General features: G+C 31.6%; 2 protein-coding genes across 2 annotated transcripts; both read right to left on the bottom strand.

Annotated features, from left to right (window-relative positions):
- Window positions 1–5,645: 5,645 nt before the first annotated feature.
- On the bottom strand, window positions 5,646–7,875 carry LOC124825280 (pentatricopeptide repeat-containing protein At4g15720). Its single transcript, XM_047297870.2, is given in 2 exon segments — window positions 5,646–6,188; window positions 6,190–7,875. Coding segments are annotated over 2 exon segments (1,839 nt in total). The 5' UTR covers window positions 7,858–7,875; the 3' UTR covers window positions 5,646–6,017.
- A 2,745-nt stretch (window positions 7,876–10,620) lies between these two features.
- Window positions 10,621–18,176, bottom strand: LOC124825290 (cullin-1). Its single transcript, XM_047297881.2, has 19 exons — window positions 17,649–18,176; window positions 17,435–17,534; window positions 15,794–15,979; window positions 15,567–15,614; window positions 15,285–15,488; window positions 15,109–15,186; window positions 14,908–14,997; window positions 14,742–14,822; window positions 14,461–14,523; window positions 14,103–14,138; window positions 13,941–14,027; window positions 13,716–13,865; window positions 13,560–13,615; window positions 12,376–12,496; window positions 12,115–12,276; window positions 11,858–12,001; window positions 11,499–11,717; window positions 11,245–11,412; window positions 10,621–11,159 (listed from the first exon to the last, which is right to left on the bottom strand). The coding sequence occupies exons 1-19, from the start codon at window positions 17,786–17,788 to the stop codon at window positions 11,058–11,060; spliced, it is 2,235 nt and encodes a 744-aa protein (XP_047153837.1). The 5' UTR covers window positions 17,789–18,176; the 3' UTR covers window positions 10,621–11,057.
- Between the last annotated feature and the right edge of the window lie 5,214 nt (window positions 18,177–23,390).

Here is a 23,390-nt window from a genome sequence, read left to right as displayed (position 1 = left end):
TTTTGTTACCTTTTTCATAGATTTAAACCCTTGAATTGCACATAATAAGTGCATGTACAATGAAAAGGGTAGATATGGATGTAGAACACAAGTTTGTAAGCTTTTTATCAATGGAAGTTTGGTAAAGCTTTGACAGGGTATGTACAATGTAATTTGTGTTTGTACACACTTCAGGTATGTTTTCTGTTCATCTAAATATATCAAATTTGGGTTTAAGTCTCTAAAATTTTGAGTTTTAATTTGTTTTCCATATTTCTTTATTTGTAAAAGTGAACACTTTTCTCTCCATCATGTTTCATTGGACCCATTTAATGTTGACTTTGTTATTTGATGGTTTGCTTATTTATTTTAAAAAAGAAAGAAATCAAAACTCAAATTTTGTATAGAATAAAACATTGTTTTATCCATTGAAAACACATGAAGCAAATTTTATATTTCAATCAGATCAATGTTCTGTAATATCCGTGATTGCCATGAATTTCTTAGCATTAGATTTATATTGATTTATTTAATTTCAACACATAATTAACTAAAGTATGTTTTAAAAATTGTGGTGTTGTAACATTTTAAAAATACAATATAAAATCATATACGAGAATCATCACATTTCAATAATACTACAGACCAGTTCTACACAGAACGAGATACGATTATGGCCGAACGACCTTACACAATAACAGGGGATTTAAAAACGTACGCTAGCTACTGCTAGACCGAACGTTTACCAAAATATACTAATGCCGCCCGGTCTTTACAAAAGGTAAAGCCAACACCAAATCGAACGCTCTCAAGGTTCGGCCTTCACTTCCGTTGCGTCTTCTAATACTTCTTCCAGCAGCTCTTCTCCTTCTGCTCACATCCACACAGATGATCATTGCAACAGAACAACGACAAGACGCACAACACAGACAAAATGATAAATAGGGTAAGCTTATGTAATTTAATTTATTCCATAACAACATACAACAATCATAATTAAATCAACAACACTCAATTCATCATTCATTCATCATGGCATGCAAAGAACGACCACTTGACTCTGATTGTCCGGACTGTATGAATCTTGTGTAGCTATGACGTTCGTGCACCTGAGTGATGTAATAACTGGGATACCCTCAACAGCTGCCACCCGAGGTTGATCCGTTTCGTCCAAGTTAACCTTATGGACTAGGAACTCCTGTCATTCCCACACATGACTTACTCCTCTCTACATGAGAATGAGTAAGCATGGAATATCAGGATGAACGCCCGCTAAGCTTTGCCCAATTCATACTTTACCAATCAATAACCACTTTCTGAGATATTCCTCCCTAGAATACTCGTTCATAATCAAACTATTTCATTCACATCACATTTCAAATTTCCTTACACATCATTAATACATTCAACTAGAATACGATCACATTCTCTCATCACAGTGTAAGTACGACTGAAATAAAATTTCTTAGAAATTAACATAAATGAGCGCTACTTATCCACTTCCATCAACAGACCCCTAAGAGTTCAAACGGACGCCACGAAGCCTAGGCCGAGTACTAAGACTCTAGGCCGAACACCTTTTTAACGACCAACACTATTTGACACCAAATACTAATACTGATGAGGAACTATGAAGTAACAAAAGCTATTGAGTTTGAATGAAGACTCTTATTATAAGAACGGTAATAATGTATATTACAGAAAACTAGACCCAACGCTTGGTTTAAGACTGAGCCCTGTAGAACCGAACGCTATAAAACGAGCATTGATCAAGACCAAGTGCTTATCAGGAACGACCGCTACTGAGACTGAACACTTAGTCCAAGACCAATCACGGATAAACTTACATAAAACGAATGAATATAAATCTATACAATTGAGCCACCACTTATTCTGAAGGAAAAAGAACAATAATGTCTACGACCTTAAGTAGTATATAACACATTTAACTAAACTGTTTAGGAAGTCTAAAGAAGAACTTAACATGAACGGACGCTCAACGAAAACTGAACGATGAATACAAACTCTCGGTCACAGTTTACCTATTCTTATATCATATTACAGAAAGACTCTTAAACAATATCCCTAACGCATGATAATTCAAGTAAGACCATGCACTCCCAAGAAAGACCGAACGCTCGCTAATGATGTTCGACCATACTATCACCTTTGCTCAGAATACTATGGTTCGAAAATTAAACTCTATTCCAACTCAGTTCACAGCGTATATCATATGTCCATCCACACGTCCAAACCAGTAGTACAATCATATTTCATACTCATCAAATAATCAAACGTATGCAAGCACACAAACATTCAACACAACAAGCTAAATTAAATTATATAAGCTTCCCTTACCTCGACACGTAACCGAACGCTCAACTATGCAGAATTAGAGCTCCTTACTACCAAAAACTTAAAGTCCGACGACCATGTTTTAGGAATACTGAACCACATAGAAAACCAGAAACAATCAGAATTATACTATCTACTCAGGCAACCAGAAATAGAGGATTGCATGCAAGACTTAAACGAACGCACTAGAGAGAAAGAGACTCACCGACTTAGAATCATAAACCGATCGGTTTAAATGGAAGCTCTTGACGCCGGGAGTGTTCCAGCGGTGCCTGAGAGGTGATCGGAAGAAGAAATGGTGAGGTTTTCTTAGAGAGAAAGGAGGAGAAAAGAGTTTCAGCGTTTTGGGGAAGAAGAAAGGCATGCAGAGAAGTGACACGTTATTTGAAATTGGGCCTTAAATACTGTCGTCACCCAAAACGAACGGTCACCCTCCTGCAGCCACCTGTTTTTCCCTAACTGAGACGCTCACTCTCCTTTTGGCACATGGATCTCACTACTTGAGGTTTTTGGATGTGTTTTAATGGGGTCTGACAGGTGTAGTTAATATTTTGTCACTGAATCATGTTGGACCAATGTTTGACCTAGTGTGTCATTGATTGAATAATATGGTTATATCTCTATTATAAAAATATGAAAATTTAGTATACCTTTCCATATAAAAAAACACAAAAAAGCGAAAAATAAAATAACATGACAAATTAATATAATTTCTCTGTTTTTTTTTAATGTTGTAATAGACACATTAATGTTGTTATTTGTAATAGACACATTATTATAATTTATTAATTATCATTATTATGACATATTTGTACATTTATTTGGAATGTTAAGAATATATACAATAATATTTTAATTTTAGCTTTATAAAATTAAATTTATTAATAAAATTTATATTAATTAATTATTATTTACTCAATGTAGTTCAATTGCAATTCAGTTATGACTAATAAATTTTAAACATATTAATGTAAATAAGTTTTGATAAAAAAAAAATAAAATGTTGGTTCACTTGTTTGGTATATTGGGTCACTTCCGGAGAAGTCATCAGTTTTTGACAGAATTGTTAATGAATTTTAAAACCATAAATAAAAGTGATATCCTGATAGAAACTAACTTCTAATAAGATATAAATAACTCCTAATAAGATATTTGTCATGTTTGGAGTTTTATTCTATAAGAAAGCGCGTGTTGAAGGGACCAATGATGGTTATGTTAGTCAAGAGTGGAAGGGGAAGCTTTATGCTTTGTTATTGTGTAATGATTCACTGTGCAAGGATATTAAAAAAATGCGGATTTGTAGGGTGAGATTGTGTTCATTTAGTTAATAAAATAAATAATGTATCTATTTCATAACGTTATATTTCTGAAGATTTGAGGGTGATCAGAATTGTTTTACAAAAATACCTTTATTTTAATATCATGATGTATGTGACCAAGATCCATTATATCGGAATTGGTTTTAGGTTATATTGAATAGATTCCAACATTGTATGAAGGGAGCGGAATCAGTTCTAGGAAGTGTTGGAATTGATTCTATAGTTTTACATATGTTGAGGGAATTGATTTTCTTGAACAAGAAACCAATTTCATGCATGTTATATGTTATGAGGTTTACTTTTTAATCTGTTAATTTTTTTTAATAATATTACATCAATTAAATCTTTTATAAATTTTATTCTCAAATCCATTTTACTATCACCTCTAAATAAGAAACAACACAAACTTAACCTTCAGTATTCAAATTTTTCTACTCTCTCCTTTAAATCAATCTCTACAAAAGAACACACCCTTAATATGTGAAGAAAATAAGAATGGTAAAAAAATGCTTTAAATGAAAGGGTTAACTATAAATAATTTGAGTGTAACTTTTTATTTTTGATGTATTGTAATGGAGTGAATAGGAGTTTCATTTATAATCATGACATAAAAATCCAGTATTTAAGTAGTAACAAAAATGCATAGGTTAAGTGGTAAGTAAACTAGATGAAGACCAATGAGGTTAAGCTGACCCTAAAAATGGATTCACAATGAATGGAACAACATTTAATTGTTATTGTTCATTGTTAAAAGTAGTAGTGAGTGATGAAAGTATGTTTTCTCATACAAACCTAAATTTGATCTTATGAATAATTTGAGTGTTGTTTTTAACTTGTACGTTTGTGTTTAGTAACATTTATTTTATTAACTTGAGCATTTGTATCACAAGAAATTATCAATTAGACCAGCTTGAAGAAATCCACAAGTAAGGGGAATTGTCAAAGAATGTTCAACCTGTTATTCATAAGTGAGTTGCACGAAGAAGAACTTTTATAGTTATATAAGTCTTTCAAAGAAAAAAATTCACCTACCTTTGTGTGATGTTAGGACATTTGAAAGATTCTTTTATTGTGATATGTATTTTGGATCACATGTAATTTGTAAGATTTTGAATTATGGTTATAATATAAAGTAATTTATATATTAATTTGGATGGCACAAATTATGAAAAGTAATTTCCAACTAGCCAATTTCTTTGAAGAATTAAAGTAATTTAGAAATACATTAATTTATGATTAGTATCTTAGAATTTGATATGATTGGGTGATACAATAATTTTCTCATTCTTTTTAATCTTACCCTTAAAGCTCTTATATTTGAAAATACATGCTAATACACACTACAACATATTATCAATATTTTTCCTTGGCACTTTTCATAGTTCAGTTAGAGCATAAACAAATGTAATAATCATGGATGAAGAAACAATAAAGATGTTAAACATTATTCTCTTTTCAAATAGTAATGCATGTGCAATAATGACAAGATATAGTGGAAGCTACATTAACAAAATCACAAGATTTTAGAAAAAAAAAACAGAAACACTTTGCATACTCAAAATTACTAAAATTTTGATTAGATACTCACTAAATCTCATTTATACCCTATATTATTAGTATTAACATTTACTATTATTGATACTATTACCATATCAATACTTATAATTATTATTGTTAGAGTATTGCTTAGTGAATCAATTTTCTCAATTCAATCTAATTAATTAGATTGAGTTTCATTTCTAATTCGGTGAAACTTGACCCATCTCAAATTAATTCACTCTTAGTTTAGTATAAATGACTCAATACCAATCCAAGAACCACTTCTATATTTGTATTGTAGAAAAATTGCCTTGTTTTTTTTTTTTCATGTCTTAAATTCTATTTGGAGAAATTTATTATAACTTAACTTATTGATTTATTCAAAGTTTTGAAATAATTTATGTAAAGATTGTATTATTTTTTAATTAGATTTATACTTGAAATTACAATTTTTATACTTGAAATACCATCAAAGTCACTCTACCTTACAATAACTCAATATTTTACCATTCAGTACAATAAAATTGATGCCTTTCAAGTTTCATTCGACTATTAGAAAATATGTTCATGGGATTTTCTAACTAGTGGATCTGCAGAATAGTCTATGCTAGTTATTAAATCTCTTTCCTGTTCTTCTTCACGTGCTGATAACATAATTTTCAAATGAATAAAGAGCCAGAATCAGCCATGGTATACCAATAGATATAAGTGCGAAACTCAGTGATGAACCCAAATTGACGACAATGATTGTCCGTTGTTGGATTGTGTGAGTGATGAAGTATGGAGTTGCTGTTCTGAGAAATACTAAACTGATAAGACAAATCATTACCAAAAATTTCCACAAGTGCATTATCTATTTTTGAAGTGATGAAACCTGTTCACACCTCTAACAATAAAGTCTCTCTGTAGAATATCGCTAATCAGCTTCAATGCCTCATGACAACCCCTGAACAGTCTCAAGTTCTTCATTACTCTGATTGTGACACCTTTAGGTGGGTGCGTTTATTAGTCCAAAGGCCAAGGCAAGTTCTTCACTATGTAAGCTCACAATTTCCTATTTGGCTTCCTCTTCCACATCAACAAACACCAACACTTTAGTTCCTACGTATCCCCTTTCATTCTCTCTTCCAATTCCCTTAGCAGACTCGGAATCTCTGTTTCTTTCAGTACATTTAGACATGTCTCCAGCACGGCACAACTAAGTGGGTTCTTTTACCTCAATCCAACTACTGCCAGGTTCCTTGTAGACTCCAGTATGCTTCATTTCAGATCGTAGATTATGAGCATTTTCCCAATCCCCTGCCAGTGCATATGCGTTGACCAATGTAACATATGCACCATCCACTTCTGGGTTGGACTCTAGTATCCTATTACTGGCCTCAAGGGCAATGTCTACCCTGCCATAAAGCCTACTAGCTGAAAGAATGGTCCCCCACAACATGGCACGTGCATCACCTTCAACTTGAACTGATTTTGCTAACTCGTATGCTTCTTCAATTCGTCCTACTCGGCCTAACATATCTGCAACGCAAGTGTAATGCTTTGCATCAGGAATCACCCCATATTTTCCATTCATTGAGTTAAGTAACTCAAGTCCTTTATCTACAAGCCCTGAATGACTGCAAGCGTGCAAAACCCCAACAAAGGTGACATCGTTAGGTTTTATACTTCTAACAACCATTTCTTGGAACAGTTGAAGAGATAATGTACCAAGTCCATACTTTGCAGCACCCACAATCATTGAAGTATAGGGAATCACAGAAGGAATTGAGATTCTCCTAAAGACTTTGGCTGAATAATTCACACAACCACATTTGGCATACATGTCCACAAGTGCACTGGCAATCACATCACTAGCATCCTGTCCAAGCCGGATGACCACACCATGAGTGATTTTGCCATCACCCAGGCTTCCCAGACTCGCACAGGTGTTGATTGCACTGCTGAGCATGAAATGATTGGGTCTGTCCAAACCAGAATGATTGAATTCTTTAAACAGTTGTAGAGCAGTGTGCCCTTGTGCATTCTGAGAATATGTGGTGATCATGGAAGTCCAAGAAACCACATTCCTTGTACACATGGAATCAAAAATCAGGCGAGCCTCAACAACATGGTTGCACTTGCCATACATATCAACGAGGGAAGAACATGCAACAAGGTTGGACTGAAGGCCCGAAACCTCAACAAGAGCATGAAGTCTTCTACCAATCTCAAGATTGACGAGGATAGAACATGCATTGATGAGAGTGGCAAATGTAAATTCATTGGGCAGGACGACGGTTCCTTGCATTTGACGGAAGAGACAAAGTGCCATGTTCGCTTGATCCAAGCCAACATAACCAGCCATAAGCGAAGTCCAGGACACAACATTACGCTGAGGCATTTCGTCGAACAGTTTTTGTGCATTGTCGATTCTAAAGAGTCTAAGGTAGCAATTAATGAGATGGTTGGCAGCAAAAGTGTCATTCGAGAAACCGAATTTGACAATGTTAGAGTGGGTTGATGTTGCAGAAGCTAAATCCTTGCAAGTTTGGAGCTTTGCAACGAAATGAGCTTTGATATTGGTGTGGAAATGGAGCGATGGTAGTTTATGTTGTTGTGGAAGAGAAGAAGAAAAAGAGGTGCTGAGAGAATTTATCAAATTGGGTCTCAACGCCCGCTTCATCTTCCCTTAGTTCATTCAGCAGATAGACTGAGAATAAGAAAATTATAAGTGGAAGAGGACCTTCTCGACATTTCAATGATAAAGAAAATTATTAATTACTTCCAATGATAATTCAATATTCGATGTCAAAGTTTATTTTAACTATTATTAAAATAAATTGCAGTGAAGAAAACATCCATAATTAATTAATAACTAAAAATATATGACATTGAATAATTCATATTTATTAGTTAATGAAAAGAGAAAACTTCAAATTTAACTCAATTTAAAAAATTTAACTTTAAACTTTAAATCATAGTATCTATTTCCAATAAAATAAAATTTTCTTAATTCTTGCTTCATATGTAAGACTAAATTGAACTAGGCTTTTAGAAAAATTATCAACATTTTAACATATATAAGAGTCTTGCACAAATAAAATTTCCCCCAAAATTAGTTATTTTAGTGTATATATATATATAGTAAATAAATAAATTAAAAGCCATACAAATTATACAAATTAAAGAGTAGTACAATATTGACAATTAATGAATAATTAAAAAATAATAACATGTGAAATGAGAATATAGTAGGTCTTAGGATAAGAATACTATTATAAGTGTTACGTGTGAAGTGTACTGACAACAGAGTGGAGATGAGATTATTTTGATTCTAGTAGAGATTTAACTCAGAAAAATATTTAGTTGAGAGACAAATGAGATTTTTATTCATTTATCTTGTCATATTCTTTGAGTAAATAATGACAAGTACAAGGATTCATTCTACTTAATAAAGTCAAATGTATAATTGTATATAAATGTGTCACGTGTTATGATGACTTTGTATGTGATACACTTTAAACATTTGGTGTTTTTGAGTATTATGTGCAAATTAAAAAAAAAAGAGTTGTTCTTATTATTGTTTAGTATTGTGTTATGATTTGTACAGTATTATAATAATATATTGTATGTAAGAAAAAAAAATACTCTAAGTGAGAAACTGCTAAAGATTGAATAGTGAGTAATGATTGTTTGCGTATAAAATTTTTGTATTGTATAAATCATTCCGTTAATAATAATTAATTATATTTCTAAAATCCAACTTAAATTTTGTTATAAAGAACTGTAAATATATCTTATATACTTAAGTTTATTTTGTGTGTTTTTATCAATTATATAATGCTATGATTAGTAAGATTATCCTAATGAATTATTCATTTTATACTTACTTTCTACTTTTAACTAGTATTAATAAGAGTTTTAAAACATCATGATTCCATGAAGCTTTTATTTGCAGTGCTGTCATACATTGCATGATATGGTTAGTTTGTATGGATTGGTTTCCTAGAATAATAAAAAAACACATTTTACAACATTTACATGATCTTCCTTCACTAGTTATCATCTTGCACTACAAAGAATCCTCTACAACTTATTATGGAAATCAATCACCAAATAATAATAATAATAATAGATGTGTAAAGCGACTACAAAACAGTCTTATATAATGCACTAAAAATAACATAAAAATACAAATAACAATCCCAAATGTTGATATGGATTAAAATTTTGATGTGAAGAATATAATTCAACTTAATCCAAATTAGATCCAACCTCGCCTTGGAAAGCTACATCCCTAAATTTCATACTACACCCCATAATTTACCGACTACAGTTTTTTCTGTTCTTAATTTAAGTTCTAAATTATGCTATTAGTAGATTTCCTGAGTTATATCATTCAAAACCCAATAAATTTTATTTTTATATTCTGAGTTATATAATTTAAAATGTAAAATTAATTTTTAAAATTATACATCTCATAATGTAAAATAAATATTTCGATTTAATATGCCACATGGTCTGATATCTTTCGACACAGTGGTTAAGTTTGACATGACTCCGACAAAAAAGAAAGGAAAGTGGAAAAACATACTTTGGAGATCGGAGGAGAGAAGGGAAGGACATATGAATAAAGGAGCAAGTGAAGATATTGAAAACAAAAAGAATAAAAGAATCTGAAAATAAATCAAATCTAAGTAACAGTGTTTTATTCTTAGTTTTAAGACTAAAGAGATAAATATTTACTTTTATAAAATTAAAATTTCTAAAATCATAATCGAATATAGAAATTATATTTTAAATATAAAATTATTGTCAATAATGTATAATTTTTTAATAATAATTACTAAAATTCAATTTAGATTGATAAAAAAAATGCATATTTAAATCAAGTACACTAAACAGTTTAAAAAAATAACAAAACATATAGTTTATATAAAAGATTTCAACTGTGCAATATGTAAATTATAGATTTAAAGAAAATTGTAGAAAACTTATGATTACATATACTTAAAAATATAGTTCATTTATAAAGTTTCTTATTTTTTAAGATCCTTGTTATCTATTATTTTTCAATATATTATTAAATTATAATATATTTCACACATAATTTATTTAAAAACATAAATAAATTGTTCGACTAGTTATCCCAAAACTCTGGAAGATGAAAATTATTCTGGTTTCGACGTCCCTTACACAAAAAACATAAATTTAAAATTAAAAACTTCACACCAAAGTATCCATAAAAGCTTAAAACTGGCAACAAAAGTTGCTTTCATGTTTTTGAATGCCAAGATTCATAATTGCATTTGAAGGAATGATGAACAACAATGATATAAAATCATAAAGATTCATAAATAAGACATATACATCACTAATGATCTTTAGAATCATAGGGATAATTTGATTTTCAAACAGATATAAAATATCATAGACACTACAAAAATGTAGTAAATGTCACTGGAATATTGTCATAGACAAATAATGTAAGAAACCATAGCTATTGGGTTTAGATTTAAAAGGCGTACCCATTCACCTGATAATTTTTCTAAGCTGATAAAAAATATAATTTCCCTGGAGCGCTAACAATTTTTGGGGAGCAAATAACAGACGGCATCAAAATATGTTGAGAAGGAATTGCAGCAATCAGAAGCCAAAAATATGGTGAAAGTGTCAGAGAGCTGGATTATGGAATTGATTACAATTTCCCAACATGATCACACATCTACAGGAGTTGTCCATACCTGGACATGGACGCAAAATATACAAGCACGCAGCTCCTCCTTCAAGGAAACTTTAAAAATAAAACTCATTTCATTTGCAGAAGTTCAAGCATTTTCATTTCGCAGTAACCACTTCATTTGCAAAATCATTTAGACCACGTCAAGCCAAGTACTTGAACATGTTAGCATTATCTTTGTCTCTTTCCAAATAGTCTCGAGAAATCAAATCTTCTATCCGCTTTTTAATAGCCTTGACGTCAGGCTGCACAATGAAATCCAAATGTTAAAAAAATCAGGATTTGAGAGAAAAACATAATATTATGTTTGGAGAATGGCTACATATATACCTTAAACATGCGACCCAACTGTTCAACACACTCCACGACTAATTGTTGGTAGCCCAAAACTTTCCGACTCTTCATAATACGCACAATTGAGGCATCGATAGCATATCTTCTGTCCTTATCAACATCCTCAATTACTTTCTTCTTCTCATCCACGGGAGGGAGAGGAATCTGCATACAGAATTTGTCAATTCCGCCCTAAAGTTCATAAATAGAAAAAAGGTCAAGATTAAAACACATTTTAAATAAAATTATACCTTGATTCTTCTCATTTTGTCAGTAAATTTAGAATTAAATTCAAAATAATCAGTGGATGATATTGTTTTTGTATTTGGCTCCTTGATGAGAATCTTGTACTTGGCACACGACAAGGAATGAAGCAGTCTAATAACATCATCGTCCGATAAGTTTAATTGAGTCATTATCTCTGAGTAACTCAGTCTATCTGACAAGTTAAAAAGCAGCAATGCTGAAGCCTATTAAAAAAGCGACAAAGAGAAATTGGGTCAGTTGAAAATATCCAAGATTCGATGGACGTCACAATTTCAAAATGAACAAGTGAAAAGGCATAATATTTATATAATTACAGATAAATAAAGCAGGTAAGTAATATTACCTGGTAGGTTGTAACAATCAGCTCCACGGTTTTTGGCTCAAATTTCCCACTTATATTACAGGTTCCCAAGGAATATATCCATGTAAGTTTTCTGTGCTTTGTTTTAGTTTGATAAAATTCTTTGAAAACTTCAACACACCTAATCTAAAAAAAAGGAATAAAGAGATAGTTATTAATTATAACCAAATTCTATAAAGTATCGGTAATGTAGAATAAAAAACTGAGCACCAGATGCTTTATATCAAGATCCAGATTACCATTTCTGCAGGAAGATTGAGATCAAAAGATTTGTAACTAGGCCAGAAGCCAGTAGTCAGAACCGTAACTGTCAAGTCTATACCAGGGTCTGCATTGGGATTATTGCTTAAATACTCCTCAAAACTCGTTTGATTCTCCTTTGCCAATGTCAAATCCGTAACCTGGTAAGAGAGGGAAAGCATTTAAATTTTCGTCAACCATCCAAAAAAGTTCATCATAGTGTTTCAGCTTATGTTTACAAAGAATAGAAAAAGGCTGACCATTCCTTCCATCTTTGAGGTAAACTGTCCACCACATTGTTGCTTCAATTTTGTCAAAATACTTCTCTCGTGATCATCATTGGCACTCTTGTCAAAGAGAAGTCTTCGAGCAAGCTTCTTCCTGAAAGCAACAAAGCAAAAGCCCAGTATTAATATTATTTTTCAAAAATCTAACATAAACAAAAGGGAATTCAGACATTCAGATATATGACATATCAACAAGAAAAGAGCTTTAAATTAGACCTGAAAACTGCAGAAAAATTTCTTTAAGGTAAATATGTCAAACAATATTAGGAAGCAATCATGTAAGCAAAAAGTTTAACAATGGCACCATAAATCCTGGTAGATCACTAGACACTCCAATGAGAATTGTTCTTACCTAAAATAATGTTACACATTACAAAACAACATAGGATATGTTTAGACTTCTACCATTAATTGTAGAGAAAAGGTCAGACAATTTCTAGAATCTTAGTCCAGAAAATTCCTAATTTCTCATTATGTTCTAAAGTGTTCAGATAAATTGATAAAAAAAAAATAGTCTAGAGACATGAGTAAATATAAAACTAATATAAGTTTCGTTCTTAAATAGCTGCACTCCACTTTGTCTCTTCAAATCTTCACCCCGATCAATTTCAATTCAGATGCCTACTCATCTCAACTTTTAGGTCTTTTCAAAAATACACTTTAGTAAACATGAAATAAAGTACCACTTCTCCCTAAAGCTTAAAGTGCTACGTAAAGACCAGTATTAGTTTTACATCTCGAAACATGTCACAGCTTAAGCAAGGGCATTTTGGGCCTAAAAGGTGGACTATGCCGAGATTAAACTAGAACAAGAGTATGACAAGGCTTGACTCCTAGCCATTTTATAATAGAGGGCTTTGGTCTTATTTCAAGGACTAATTCCCAAATAAAGAAGGCCAAATATTGGTGGTATTGTATCTCTAGATGTAAGGAAAACAAATTCTACATACAACAGAGCACATTTAATTGCCAGACAACCAAGAAAGAGTGGAAGCAATTTTTATGATTCAGTTATGAAATGAATATATAAACACTGGAGATAGTCGTTGGAAGGTAAAGATTGAAGCACCAGCCACTCAATATAATCCCTTTTTGACAAAGATATCCAACCTAACAATCATTATAAAAAAACAATTATCTTCTCATTAATATATTACCTATAGAATTCAGCAAACAAGTCTTTGTCACTGATATATGCAAGCAGCTTCACCACCTGCAGATAGACCAAAACAAATCGCAATTTCAAAAGTCAGGACTACATGTATCTTGCTTATTTACAGAAGTAAAAGTGGAACATCAAGAATGACACTGACCTTTTCTAGAGTCTCTTCAATTGCTTCATCACTTAATTTTTCACTTCCTCCTTTCTTAAGAATGTTATCACAGAAGGAGGCAAGCAGTTCTGCACTTGAACTTCCAGCAACACCTTTGTTGCAGAAGACCTCAAAAGCCTCTTTAAGAGCCTATATGATTAAAACATTCAGATCAGCAAGTACACATACCAATCCAACATAATTAAAGGCACTTCTATTCAAAACCTTGTGAAAAAGAGTGTGATTCTGGAAACAATCATTCACATATGCCAGGTACTTGTCATGCAGCTCAATCACTTTCCGAACAAAAACCTGAAGCAAGAAACTAATTTAAATTTTCACAACTTGAAAAAAAATAGTAAAATTAATAAATCTATTTTTTATCACCTGCTCTTGAAGACCAACAATATCCTTTTTTTCTGCCTGTACGTATTTTCATTTAAAAGGACAAAATAACTAGGTTAGAAACAAAATAGATTGCCCCAAAAAGTATGACATCAGTCACAACTAGAACAGTAAGAAAATACAAGTAAACGAAGCTATTAATAAATCATTTAGTCAGAAAGCAAATTCAAAATCTTGTCCAAAACCCCCCATTAACAATTTCGAACAGAAATTTCAATGGATCTATACTGAGATTGTAGATTGAAGACTCAGAATGATAGTGCACAGTAATCTCTCTCCTCAATTGCTGCGATCAAGAAATTAAACCTCAGCCAGAAATAAGCAAAACTGCGGAATAGACCTTTTTGTTGCTAGCTGCATCTTCAGCCTGCTTCACCAATGCCATACCTTCAGTGGTCACATGCTGACAAAAAAGGGAAAGAGAATGATAAGCAAGAGAGCAAGAAAGAAAGGAGAACAAGAGAGCCAAAAAATTGGCATAAAAGCGCAAAGATAGGTTCAACACGACCAACATGCTGAGAAAAGGGAAAGAGAAAGATAAGCAAGAGAGCAAGAAAGAAAGGAGAACAAGAGAGCCCAAAATTGGCATAAAAGCACAAAGATAGGTTCAACATGACCAACCAGCTTAAATATACTGGAAACAGGATCCAAGCCTCGAGGTATTTTAGAGAATAGCCTGAACATTCTTGACAAGTCTTCAACCTGAGCATTAAAGGAAACATGAGAACACTATATACTCTTGGTTAAAAAAAAGTGTACATATAAGAACATAAAGTTTCATAAGTACCTTGTCGTCTCTAAGTAAAGCATGACATCCAGAGTGCTCTTTCTCAAGGAGTTGGTTTGCATACACAGATAACAGTTCATGTTGAACTTTCTAAACAAAGAAATTTCCAGAAGAGCAAAAGAAAACACAAAAACTTCAGAAACTATAAAATGAGACGAAAGGAAACATTGTAATCATTAAAAAAAATCCTCAAGAACAGACCTCTAATAACTTTGGTTCACTACTAGAGTGCAAGTAATGTGCAACCCTATCTTTCTCCCGTTTTAAGCACTCCTCAGCCTGCAATAAAAAACATAACACCAAAAGATCATATAAAGGCCAAAAAGTAATGTAAATTAAGAAACCAAGTTACAGTTAGCATAAACAGGAAACCACACCTTGAGCATATAATCAGGACAAGAATCTTCAAGGATCCAGTTTGAAGCCTTTCGAGAATAATAAGCAGAAGTGTCTTTGAGCATGGCAGTTTCAAAATCATTCTCATAGTGATCCATTTGTCCCATTCCAATTTCAACAAATATGTCTAGTACATTCTTTAATAGAGCTCTATCAATCTGTTCTCCCTCACGTTCTTGATCAATCTTCATAAGCAAAAATACTTTATTGATCTAAAATTTATAATCACAGAAAATCTAGCATACATAGGAAGAAAAACATACAAGTGAAATAACTGCATCTCTAACTTTCCCGTTTACTTCCTTGTAAACCTGCAAATGATAAAACTCAAATTTATTTTGATGAAGTTGCATTAAATGAAACGAAAATAATAGGAAAGACATCTAATCTGCACTAGCATGCATGTCTTTTTTATAACATGTACAAGACTAGTTAATTGTAAGAAATAGTGCAGCAAAAATGTTTATTGCAACATCATTAGTTGCATTACCAAATCACGGAAGCAAGTTAGTCCAACTTCATTAAGGGGCGGAAGTGATCTCCGAGCAATAAAGTAGCGATCCAAATAGTGAAAGAACCGAGAAAGCCATCGAACCATAATTTTATGGTTTGCCCATCTCTTCACAAGTTCTCTCAACATAAATTCGTCATGCTTCTCTCTCAAAGAAGGCAATACCTGGACCAAAAGGAAAACAAGACAACTGACAAAATAAATAACAAGTACATTTCTTGAATAAAATCAAAAAATACAAGTATTTTATAATTGACATGTAGATAGTAGCCTGGTTCGATAACCAAGAAATCCAATTTGCTGGTACAAAGATGAAGTTGCACAACCACCTGTTTGAGTAACATTTTGGATTCTCAAAATCAATTTTACACTAAGCATAATTGGTCTTGAGAGAAGTAAATAATTTGACGGTGGGTAATGGCTTTGTTTTTAATATATAAGTAAATAGGGTAGATTTGGGATGCTAGCTTTGCTGTTATTTTAAGTAAAGGGTAAGAACAGCTTTCCTTTCACTATTTATTCCCATTCAAAGGTAGCCCGAAATGCAACTGATGGCTCCAGGTCAAGGATGTCTGCATTGAAGAGAAAAGAGACAAATGCGAGTTGAGCATTATTTATTCAGCCTTCAAACTTCCAAAGAGGAAAATGTGGTTTGTGTTTTGATCAAAGAAAAAGGAGACAAATCCCGAGATCCCTCCCCCAAACAGTATCATTCCAGGGGTCAAAAAAGGGGTCTTAGCCTCTGATGCAATAGAAGCCATAATTTGTTGCATCCCTAGGTGCAACAGCAAGCTACAACAGGCTTCCACAAAGCACCTCACAGCTGTAACACTGCTATATCGGCACTATAACAGACAACTGGCTACTATAGAGTACGCTGGTTAAAATTCTAAAATTTCAGGCCCTTCCTTACCTTCAATTTTCTTCCCATATTAAACAGATAAACATGACAAAGGCAACTTTTTTCTTCATTCCAACCCTTTTAACTCTAACTTTATTATTCCCTTTCCAATGAACTGCATATCTATAAAACATCCTAACGAAGCTTGACCACCAAAGGAGTCTTTTCTGAGCAGGATAACCTCAACAAATGCTGCTTCATTGTCTGACTACGATAAGCGATCTGTGTTTTGACTGCCTGCACCGCACGTCCTTTACCACCAAAAACTGGATGCGTGGTCGGTGGAGTTGCAATAACAAAGATTTATCACCCAGTCATGCTTCAGTCATCACGTGTCCTATATTTACTCATTTCTACAATTTGCTGGTTGCATTTAGGATAAAATGTTCCAAAAACATGATTCAATGGGTGATCAAACCACATTTTATACTTGCTTCAAAAAATTTGGGACAACCGCAACTTCTATAAGATGTACGAAATTTGGGACAATAAACATTCGAAAAAGAAAGAAAATAAATGCATCGAAGTCCCATAAAAATGTACGAAAACAGTTTAGTGGATTTTAAGCAACATATACCAATATCACTCCCAAAAAGTAAACGCGAATGGATATGACACTCCTAATTGTATTAAACTTGTAAGGCAAGAACGGATAATAACCAAATAATACACCAGAAAGCCTATCCATGAACCCAAAATCAAATGAGAGTGTCACTAACCGTCGATACAATGTACTCTTCAAAAGACTCCCTATACTTGTCATAAAGTTGTTGGGAGTAGTCATGAGGAGGCTTCTGAGTACACATATTGTAAATGGTCCTGCAATACGAATCAAGAAAATACAGCGCTCAGATAAGAAAATATATATACAAATTAAAAAAAAAATCTCAAACAACCAAGAACAAAACAAAGAAACAGTGCAAAGACGAATACGTATAAAGCATCATGTAGTCCTCAGAGCTGAATTGAGTCTCGGGCAGGCCTTCCAGGATGTTCTTGAGTTTGGTGATGCCCTTCTGCATGAAATCCCATCCCTGTTCGAGGTCGATAGTCTTCCGCTCACTCATCGACATGATGCCAAACAAAACCAGAGGAATCTGCACTCGTACGTCAAATAGTGGCAGACGCTAATTGAAATTGATAGGTACGGAGGTGGATGAGAGAAATCAATCGCCGCAAAGGGAGGAAGTATTTGCGGAACGAAACGGATTCGAAATGCGGAAAAGAAAAGCGGTGGCGATCGGGGTGGGAGATTGAGAGCGAGAGAGAGGTTGATTAAGGAGAGAGAGCGAAATAGAAAAGCGAACCCTAGAAACGGTTGGAGAAGGAGAAGAGGGGAAAAGGAAGGGTCGCAAGGAGGGAGGAGGAAGAAGAAGAAGGCAGAAGCATTGATGGGAAAAGGAAAGGGAACACACGACCCCTCTCCCCCTTCAAAAAAATCCTTCTCGACCAAAAATTGCTCTTTCGGTGTCGGGTCTATTATTTAAATAAGAATCCATCTTGTTCTTTAGTAATGATTTATGGTTTATTCATAAATAACACCCTATTTTAATTCTACTCTATTTTTCATTTATAGTATTTATCAACTTAATGGGATTAGATCATTCATTATATCAACTTATTCTGTTCATCGTTTCAAAACATACTAGGTTTTTTTTTCTCCACTTTCATTATTAACATAATTATTTTTATCATAATCTTGTTGCTCGACTATATAAATATTTTTAGATATCTTATGATTTTGTCCAACTTCTAGCACCTAATTGATCTAATTTTTTTTTTCTATATCAAAAGCATAAGTATTAGTGCTTTTGCTGTTTAGATTATAATATTTATTATGTTATTTAAATCTCATTTCGTTAAGATTGTGTTATTTGTTAACATATAGGTTGTCAGAGTGGTAAATTTTTTTAAGGGATTTAGAAAAATAAATAAAGAAATTAGTATACGTATAATGAAGAAAATGAATTTTTGTTGAACTTGATAAATATTTCATTAAGGAGATTTAATTTAATATTAATGAACCATTAATTTATATAAATATCACTTTTGATAAAAACTAGTATAGTATACGTATAGTTAAGAAAATATTTTTTTGAACTTAATAAGTATTTCATTAAATTTAATGTTAATGAGTCGTTAAATTTATATTAATATTAGTTAGTCATTAAAATTATACAATGGACTTAATATTGAGATATAAATTTATAAATATTATTGCATATTATTGTATTCAATTATAAAAATCAAACTCAACTAAATTTAATAGTTTGTTTACGTTACAATTAAAAATTAAATAAGATGATAATTCATTAATTTAATATTAATGACTCATTAATGAGCAAACTCACAATTCAATTTAACAGTTTCTTTACTTTACAATTAGAACAATTAAAAAAATAAATAAAATGGTAACTCATTATTAATGAGTCTTTAAATTTATATAAGAGACCTAATATCATTCTATATCTGTGTTGGTATTTTTAGAAGAAATTGTAATGAATACGTGGATGATTTTTTATTTTTTTTAAAGGTATAAACTTATATTCATGCTGCTTTGTTGAAAATCTATCGTGAGTCTAAGTTTCATATAGATAAAAATAAAATTAAAAAGTCTTAAGGTTTTGGATTAAAAATAAAGGTAAGTTCTTATGTGATTTGACCCATATTTCATTGGTGTTGTATCTTTTCAGTTATTCTTTCTAAATGTAACACTTCCTCTATAAGTGATTCTTTTTTAGTTTGTAATGATTTTTTGGATCAACAAGTAGTTTTAATAGTCTTTTAGCGTCGATGTTTACATTTGTGTATACTTTTAAAAAATGCTCTTGTTTGTGAAAAAAATTATTGTACAAATAAATGGTGTGATTTAGTTTTCATTCCTATAAAACACCATATTTAATTTAACATATAACCTCCATCTACTTATTTATGCTTTTTTCATAAAAAAATTATCATAAATTTGGTATGGTCGATCATACTTTGTATTTTTTTATTTTATTTTTTAAAATAATTTTTCATGATGAAAAATAATTAATAAATATTATAATTTGAGATGTCATAGTTTATATTAATATCTAAGATGAATTTATTTAGAAAGTGAATATATTAACTTGGAGATGATATAAGAGACTAATCTAAATATATTATATTTGTACGTGACTTTATCATTAAAACCTGATAGTTCAAGAAATTGACCGGTAATTCCTAAATATTAGAAGGAGTTGATTGGCTGGTTTAATTTTATAGTGATTAATTTTTCACACCATAGAAGGAAAAATATATATCATTGATTTATAAAGTTATTGTAAAATGACTTTTTAGTGTGACATCCTTTTAAGGGTTTTGGATGATGGTCGAGTAATGTTGTTTTTTTTTAATGAAGAATCTCATAAGTTTAACAAGTTTCATCGAATTATATGAAAAGTTTCAGTAAGCTCGTCTATATTTATTTTGTCAATACTAAATTTGTTTGTTTTAGAAACTAACTATATATAAAAAAAGTTTTTATCAACCCGTGTTGTTTGAAAATCTCAACTGCAATATGAAACAAACATTTTTTTTTTGTTTTAGACGTAGAAAAGTTTGTTTATAGAAGAAAACGTTGTTTATAGACTTTAAAATACAGTAGTATAAGCTGTAAAAATATGTCGACTGAGAATAATTAGCAAATTAGTTAATAATAAGTTAAAATTACGTACGTCATACATAAAGTAATTCATAAAAATTATATATTTTTAATTTGTTGTGCGTAAGTTAGGGAAAACTTATCTCATTTCTTTCTTCAACAACTACTTCTAATTAGTCAAAAAATAAAAAAACAAATCTTAAATATTTTATGCACTTATGAGACAATAATATCAAACGAGTATATGTAAGGGCATGTAAAAATTAATAAAGGGACCTTTGGGTCTTATGTGGGGCAGTCAGACCCATCAGATCAAAGGCACATGACCTTAGCAGGGTTTTTCTTTTAAGTCAGCTTTTCACTCTGCCAACTTTTCCTTCTCTCTCTAAAAACTCATCTTCTAAATATTGTTTCGTCTTCTCTTTAAAAGACAATCTGTTGAACCGTTCAATTTTTTAATAGGTGGTGTCAAACGTTCACCGCGTCAAGGGCTCCATAACGAACCGAACCGTTCTTGTTCCAGTAAACTGTGAAGTTAGGGGAGCTAATGATTTTTGTATGAATTTATTTTATACAAATATATGCAGGTTGAATGTTGAACTTGTGGATTCTTGTGAAGTTGTTCTACGATGTTAAATTTTTATTGGATAATTATATATGAGACTGTGGAATTGTGCTTAAATAATTTATGTTTTGGTGTTGAACTGGTACATTACCAAATAAGAACATGATATATATATATATATATATATATATGAACGTAAACTGATGCATGGAGGGGATCTCACTCATTGTAAAGCATATGAATGTGAAGTACAATGATGTAATTGAGTATGAAGTGGACATCTCAGGGTGAGATGATTGAAAGTGATGTGTGAGTGTTATTGTTGTTTTGTATAACTGTATGGAGCTTTGAACTGATATGTCTATCCCTATACCCAAAGCATTGTTCATGCTCAAATAGAGGAGAGCAGTGTAAGTGGTGAGAGTAGAGGGGTTCTCGTCTATAGTCTTAGAGTTTAGACATAGGCAGATGGGGGATTTACCTTGCATAGTGTTGGGGAGTGCCAGCTGAACTACGCAAGTGCAAAGACGACCAATAGTTCGACAGTTATACCAATTTGGATGAGTCGTGTGAGTGTTTGAGTCATGGTTTAAAGTGGTATGCCTTGATTGTTCTTTATATGTAGCTAAAGACGATGATATTTATTGATTGAACTATATGATTACTGCTTGGTTATCTAGCTCACTCTTGCTTTCTTTGTTGTGTGCTGCTTGTGTATGTTTTTCTTTGCGATGATCATCCACTTGGATGATGAGAGCAGATGTTGTTAAGGAGGTTCCCTTGGAGCAAGAGTTGGAGGATGCTGATGATGCAGTATAGTATTTTTAGAATTTCTAAATTTATATAAAATAAATTCATACAAAAATAATTAGCTCCCCTTACTTGGAAAACTTCACAGTTTACTTGACAGGGATGATCTAAATAATGCTCCTCAGAGCAAAATTCAAAGGCACCCTATAAATCACCCAACGGTGATAGAATTAGCTTTTTAGGCTAGAAATTACCACAAATTTGAAGTAGAACACTTCTAGTGGCATGCATTCAGTAAAATAGCAATGCCCTAGGTGCTAGAAACGGTGGAAAAAAGAGAAAGTGACTTATCGGTTGGAATAAGAACCCGTTTGGTCCGTTACGGAGCCTTTGACGCGGTGAACATGGGTCTGACTGTCCCACATAAGGCCCAAAAAACCCTTTTATTAATTTTACAGACACTGACAACTATGTTTGAATTTTATTTACTACATTACCTTCTTTAACATGAACATCTTAGTAGATAACATTCATTAATTAATATTAACCACTCAGAAAATGAATCAACATAATTGTAAGAGGAATTGAGGAAAACCACAATCTTTGAATCATGATGATTAATTATAACTTTTCATTGTTTATGTTTCAAGAAAAAAAAATCTTTATAAAATTAACACTTTTTGAAACTCTTTTTTTTAATCGGAGACAGTATATTTTATTGAAAAAAAATATTTTAATACAACATATTTGTAATTTTTTTAGTAGTTCATTATTTATTTATTATTATACTTACGTATTTTAAACTCAATAATATAATAATACATATACTATGTTAAATTTATTGTCAAAATTTTTGTATTAACATATATTATTATCCTATTTGATTAAGACAATATACTTGCTTAATTTGCATGTTAAAACGAAGACTTTACATTTGATATTGGGACAATTGGATTATTATTTTTTTCTTTTTTGGGTAAACTATTTTTTAAGTTTGTGCTTTTCATATAATTTGTATTTTTTTTTCAAAGACAGATTAATCACGTATTCTGAATACTTGGATCAACTTCTATTTCGAGTTCTTTGTCTAAGGAATTTCTTAGATTATTGTCTCTTTCTTTATATTGATTATTTTATTTAAACTTAACTTCTAATTATGCTTAGTACTCTATTTAGGGATTACAAAATGGCTAAAGGAACCCAATGACAATGAAACAAATGAGCTGGATTTTTAAAAGAATAATGATTTACAGTTATGACAATTAAAACGCACAAAACAATTACTATTTAGAGATTAACAAATTGTGTAATGAGACAAAAGACTTGTAGGCTGATAATGAGACTTATGTGTCAATTCATCACATCATTCATATTGTTCGTCTAGATAATAAAAGTTCATAAAAGCATAATACTAATTTCAATAATCAATATTATTTAATAATACAATAACTAAATAAATTAATCTCCAAAAAAGTCCAACCAGACCGAACGAAAATTAATAAATATATATTTTTTTAGATGGAATAGTAATTTGACACCATTTAAGAATTAAAGTCTAAATATACTTTGAATATTTCTTTCACTAAGGAAATCATTTGAAAAACTTAAAATCAATATTATTTATAAATATAATATTTATGAATATAATGAGTATAAGTAAATATGAAATTAATATTTTTTAAAAAATATAAATTTTATTTATAGGATTAAGTATGTATTATCCATTGAACCA

The sequence above is a fragment of the Vigna umbellata genome, chromosome 1 (genome assembly GCF_029865625.1).
Source record: "Vigna umbellata cultivar VRB3 chromosome 1, Vumbellata_1.0, whole genome shotgun sequence".
Lineage (NCBI taxonomy): Eukaryota > Viridiplantae > Streptophyta > Magnoliopsida > Fabales > Fabaceae > Vigna > Vigna umbellata.
The sequence above is the reverse complement of the archived record's forward strand: the minus strand, read 5'-3'. Positions and strand labels throughout refer to the sequence as shown.

Bases quoted from the DNA above. Each gene is read 5' to 3' on its own strand.
- LOC124825290 (XM_047297881.2), bottom strand. From the start codon at position 17,788: ATGTCGATGAGTGAGCGGAAGACTATCGACCTCGAACAGGGATGGGAT. The intron at 14,823-14,907 runs GTACTTATGAAA...TTTAATGCTCAG, and splicing joins CTTTACTTAGAGACGACAAG to GTTGAAGACTTGTCAAGAAT. The intron at 11,718-11,857 runs GTAATATTACTT...CTTTTTTAATAG, and splicing joins TGATTGTTACAACCTACCAG to GCTTCAGCATTGCTGCTTTT.